This window comes from Nannospalax galili, unplaced genomic scaffold, assembly GCF_000622305.1.
Source record: "Nannospalax galili isolate Female #2095 unplaced genomic scaffold, S.galili_v1.0 scaffold1024, whole genome shotgun sequence".
NCBI classification, from domain to species: Eukaryota; Metazoa; Chordata; class Mammalia; order Rodentia; family Spalacidae; genus Nannospalax; species Nannospalax galili.
Window position 1 is genome coordinate 148788 of NW_008351455.1, and position 6000 is coordinate 154787.

Sequence of the window (6000 nt, forward strand, 5' to 3'; positions counted from 1 at the left end):
GAAGTTTCATTTTAAAATTTACTAAAGAGGCTAAGAAAAGATATTAAGTAATACTGTTTCGTTTTCTAAAACTTCATTATAGCAAAACCATTTTTAAAACCCTGGGAAATTAAAAGAATTCTAATCCACTTTTTTTTTTATATATATTTTGCATTGTATATTCCAAATAAGTTTGTTTCCATTTTAGAAAATTGTATAGGATATTAGTGATGCCCCTTTGGTGGTAGAATCAAATTTTAAATTACTTTAAAAAATAATCTCATCTGTTTTACAGAACTTGTCATTAATGCTAGTACTGCCAAATTTACCAAGCCATAGAAATATTTGGGCAAGTCTCCTGCTCAATTTTTCTATCATGGAATTTTACTCACTCTAGTCATATGCTCCAGAAGGACAAGGACCAAATCTACATGACTCAAAGCAGTATCTACAGCACATTCCTTCTGCATTTGAAGAAGGACTAAACAATACAGTCATTTTAATGAGGCTTGTGACTTTACCAAAATTAGATTCTACTTAGATATGGGTTCTATATTCCAAATGCTATCATTTTGGTCTATTGTTTAACATGGTCTGAATGTTGTGTTTCCCTAAATTTCATATGCTGAAATCTAACCCCCAAAATATGGTATAGTATATGATGGTATTGAGAGATAAGGTCTTTAGAAGGTGGTTAGGTCACAAGAACTCTACCCTCATGAATAGGATTTGTGTTCTTATGAAGAGGCCTGAAGCAGCACTGTTTGACCCTTCTGCCATGAGAACAGAGCAAGATGGTATGACATGAGGAACAGCCCTCACCAACATGAAATCCTTGGTGCCTTGATCTTGGACTTCCAAGCCTCTATAAGTTTCTGGTTATAGATCATCTAGTCTAAAGTATTTTGATATAGTATGATCTACATAGCAAGAACCTGGACCAAAAACGAAAAAGGAATTTTGGCTGTAAAGTAAGTTATTTAGGTCTAGTTCTAACAGAGGCCAGGTCCAAGGAATGTACTGAAACTGGCAAAGAACTCTTCAGCAGCCCAAACCTATACTATAGTTCCTACATCTGACTGCATTCTTTCATGTCACTCAGGCACCAACAAAGTAAGCTGCCTAGTTCTTGGCCAGAACACACAGAACTCAGACACCTGATGATCCAGTTGGAACATTCTTCTCTGTGTGTCTGCTTAAACTGGACCCCTATAAACACCCTGTGACCCTCAGTATACTGCCCTCCTCTATTTTCCCAGAATAGCAGCTACTACTGAAATTATCCCACAATTGCTTCTTACATTAAATTTAAATTTTATTTGAATTCATCTTCCCCCTCCTACTTCCTTGAGAACAAAATGTCACACTCACAGGCATTATTTCCCATACAAGAACACAATCTTTTAAAAAGAACTTTTACTGAATTAGGTTTCCTTTCCCAACAACTTTCAACTTCAACATTTATCTCATCCATATCCCATCTTGGGTCTTCCTTTTATGAGTTAGCACAAATCTAAATTTGATTTACTTCTTTACATTAAGATGGATCACATTTTAAGTAAGTTTTTGTTTTTGAATAATTATGGTTTAATCCAAAGGACTCCAACATGATGGAATCAGGCATCATAACAGGTGAGGGAGGGAGTTATTTTGAAGGAAACAGGACTCAGTTTCAACTCACTTCCCTTGACTCTCAAAATCCTCACCGAACAGGGATTGAAAGCACTACATGGGAATTCTCTTACAGGTGCAAGGATATCTACTATGCCCATAAAGAAGACCAATTTTGTTCCAACTCAGATAAGGTCATACCTGTTAGTATTTTCACAGACTAGGTTAATGGGTGTGGTCCAAAGAGCTGGGTAAAAGAGGTGGAAGAGACCCAAACCAAACTCCAGGTATGACTTCCTAATCAGATCTGCAATTATGTATTCTGAGCTTTGAAACAGTATAGGATAGTCATACCAATTTCTACTTTTTATGTAGATACTTAAGTTTGTAAATTTTTAATAGATCATCTTAAAGCCCTTTATTAAAAAGTTAACTGCTACAGATGTAAAGTTTTGAGTTATACAGCAATTTACTCTTTTTTTTTCCCTCTAAGAATAAATGAAGAGTGGTGACATACACCTGTAATCCCAACACTTGGGGGAGGCTGAGATAGAAGGACTGCTACAAATCTGAGGCCAACCTGGGCTACACACTGAGTTCCAGGTTAGCCTGAGCTACAGAATGAGATCCTGTCCCCAAAAGAGACAAAATACAAATAAACAAAAATAAGTGAAAAGGATCAAGGATCAAAGAGAAATGGAAAATTCAAATGAACATATTAATTTAAAAAAGAGCCAAAAACTTTCTAAAACATTTCTTAAAAACTAAAGCCTAGAAATATAGCTCACTGGTAAGAGTGCTTCCCACCTCATTCACAAGGCACTAGTGATTTAATCCCTAGCAGACGGAGAAAAAAGATTACTTATAAACTAATTTAAGAAAAAGACTGAAATCTTTCTAAGGAAATGTAGTATACTTGCTCTGAGAACATTATCAATTCAAGATACCACACTATGAGCAAAGAGAATTATGTGTGCTTTCCTGTGCAAAGTTAACTACAACCTTTATTCTCTTCTGAGGTGCCTTCTTCCAAAGTCTCCTTTTCTAGGATAATTCCAGAAAAATCTGTAATTACCTAAGAGAACACAAACAATAAAAAAAAGTTATATATGAAAAAATCTTTTTTGTGTACAGTTACTCAAACAGTCCTTACAATATAAAAATGGTATTTAAAAAACAAGTCTTCAAAAGGAATCCTAACTGTGATACATTATTATATCATGTTAACTAAGACTACAGATGCACCATTTAATAGCAAACCAATCATTCTCCCACAGAATAAGAACTAAATCAGTACCACTTGTTGAGTCCTGCTATCATGAGGTGTAGACTCATTTGCTATCCATGATAATGGCAATGTTATTTATTATATGATTACATTTTATATTTCATAGGGAATTACTACAAAATCTAGAAATCTATTATTTCCAGACTTAAAATATGTAATTTAATATATAATTACTAATTTCTAATAATTTCTGGAACACAAAAATATGTTTTAAATCTAAGGGAAAGCACATAAGCATTCCTACCTCCAAAGCTTTGTCATACTGCTTGTTGGAAATATATAATTCAGCTGCTATGTTAACATCTTCCATGGAGACCAGGCCTTGGTGCTTTGAGAAAGCTTCTTCAATTATGTTTATAGCTGAAGTACTATCATTGGCTTCATAATAACTCCTAAAAAAGCAAGTAGATGAATACTTAATTCTGATTCTAAAACTCAGTATCTTGCTTAAGTCCTATAACAAATTTCATTTGCTTAAAATTTGTGAGGGAGTACATCTTTAAAATCACAATTAGCATTCTCACTCTTAGAACCGCAATATGATGGATAGATAGAAAGAATAAGTGCCTTATAAAAAGGTGGCAAAAGAAGGCTGGTGATATGTATCAGTGGTACAGGACTTGCCTAGCACATGAAAGGCCCTAGGCTCAGACCCAGACTGCATAGAAAAAAAACAGTGGTGACAAAAACAGAGAAAACGGGCTGGGGAGACAGCCCAGTATATAAAGTACTTGCTATGCAAGCATGAAGTCCTGAATTTGATCCCCAGAACCCATATAAAAAGCGTGTCATGGGAGGCACTGGGAGATGCACACAGACAGATCCCTGGGGCTCACTGGCAGCCAGCCTAGCCTAATTGATGAGCTCAGGTGCCAGTGAGAAGCCCCGTCTCAAAGAACATGGTAGGTGGGCCTGAGGAATATCATCCGAGATTGACCTCTGGCCTCCACATGCATATATACACATGTGCACCTGCACACAAGAGCCAAGAAAGTCATAACCAATCTACTATCTCAAAAAAAAATGGTATGATGTGAAAGCACATGCTATATTTTGTTTAAGAGCTATTGGAGCTTTCAGGGCACAGGGCACAGGGGGACATTGGTCACAAGGATTCAAGGTACTTGCATCCCATGGTCCTATGCTTGAAGTTAACCTTGCTGGTCTACAGAATAATGGTGTATTTAGAAAAATTCAAGGTAATTCCTGAAGATGTTCAAGGCAAAACCTGCCTACCTTGTCATGGCATAGATCTTAACCCATGAGAAAATGTGTTTCATGGTAAAAAATGGCAGACCATGACTAAAGCCCATGTTTATGTCAGGATTACTTATAGTTATTTGCTTCATTGTTCTTAGTGGTTTTAATTTAAAAACCCCCACTTAGATATGGAAGACCTCTTACACTCAGCACCAATAGGTTCATCAAAACCAGAAGATAATGGAAATCATATGAAAGGCAATAACTTGAAAGAAATGGTCAATAGATTGAATCCAGATAACATTATGAAAGACATCTTCTTCATGATGTCTTTGTTTAAAAAGTAAAAATGTTTAAGCTCAGTTAACTTGGGAAAACTCATGAGGCTTCACTATGAAGTTAGTATTTGTGGAAAAGCAACTAGGGACAAGATAGACTCATGTTGAATAAGCTGATGGACCTAGACCAAGAATCTGGATGTTTGCTGCTGTTTTGTTTTGTTTTTTTCAGTGCTTCAAATCAAACCCAGAGTTAGTGCCAAGTGCTTACCACTGAGCTACATACTCTACCCCAAGAATATGTTTAAAATTCAGATTATTTTAAAACCTCTGCAATTAATAGTTTATTAGTAGCATTCAGGACTTAGATGTTCAGTATTCCTCCTCAAATTACAAATGCAAATGTAAAGAATCCAAGTCAAAATTATCTAACAAAATAGTACTCAACCACAAAGCATGTAAAATTAACAAAATGCTATTTTAAAACACTAGCATTTTATAAGAACAATAATCTCAAAAACCACAAAACTGCCAAACTGTTCCCTAAACTGCGAAGCAAATAAACATGACTATAATAATGAGTTTGGGTTTTACAGAGACAAATCACATAAATCCAGCAACTTGTACTATGATGCAAAGTTTCTTACCGTATGTCTGATTCATAAAGGGATAAGTCACAATATAGGAAAATTTACTTTTAATTTTAAACATGGCATAATTTCAATAAAAGCTGGCCCAACTAATTAAAAATATTTAACAGAGACTCAAGTTTCCTGAGCAATCCATATCTAGATAAGTGGGAAAGGCATTATAGCCAGCATTTTTAGAGCCTTCTCTGGGACTAATGTCAACAAAAAGCTTAATGTGGTAGTCTTGTACTTTAGATTCAATCTTTGGAAGATACATTCTCAGGACTTTAATAGGCGAACTGCAGGACACAGCTGCTGTTACATGGTAACAGTAAAGAAGACAGTCCTCATGTAAAGATTAGACCATACTTCTGTTAGTCCCTCAAGGACAGACTTTCAAACTGTTTGATTCTAGTAATCCCATGCTGTGAAAAGAACTGGTTACCCTAGCTTTGCAAATATAAGTTGGTTATGTGAAATCTCTTATCCAATAAATCAATATGGAGTTTCAATTATAGGTCAAAATGTTCTCAAACTTTTATTATATACCCATCACAATATGTAGGGTGTGTAGGCAAAAGCATTTTATCAGCTAAATACATGCAAAGATAAATACTGCATTAATTCATGTGACCCAAAATGGGCAAAAGCAAAAGTGTATCTTCCCCTTGAGAAGAAAAATTTCAGACCTATGAAAAGAACAACACTAATTTAAAAAATTGTATTTACTTAGAAGTACTCAGAATGTCAATAAAACAGCTGCAATTTGCATTTTTTGAAAATTAGAATGGGCATTCAGTTAACAGAGCAATTATTTTCATATAACCTGCATCAGAGAGAACTGATAAAAAATGAAAACAAACTACCATCCCTATATATAACTAATTTGTGCTGTGAACCAACAAGAACTTGTTTTTAAAGTTCCATATCAATTTATAGCCCCCATACTGTACCAGGCCAAGTTAACGGCCATTGAAAATACCAAGACAGGGCTATATAAAGACACATTTGATAG

At 35.2% G+C, this 6000-nt stretch overlaps 1 protein-coding gene across 1 annotated transcript in view; it reads right to left on the reverse strand.

Annotated features, from left to right (window-relative positions):
- Positions 1-6000, reverse strand: part of Gtf3c3 (general transcription factor IIIC subunit 3) — a 43686-nt gene that overhangs the window by 25507 nt on the left and 12179 nt on the right. The window contains exons 7-8 of the mRNA XM_008848284.3: positions 3123-3270; positions 2593-2665 (exon numbers count right to left, since the gene is read on the reverse strand). Coding sequence (XP_008846506.1) covers positions 2593-2665; positions 3123-3270 — 221 coding nt within the window. The remainder of the gene's footprint in view (positions 1-2592; positions 2666-3122; positions 3271-6000) is intronic.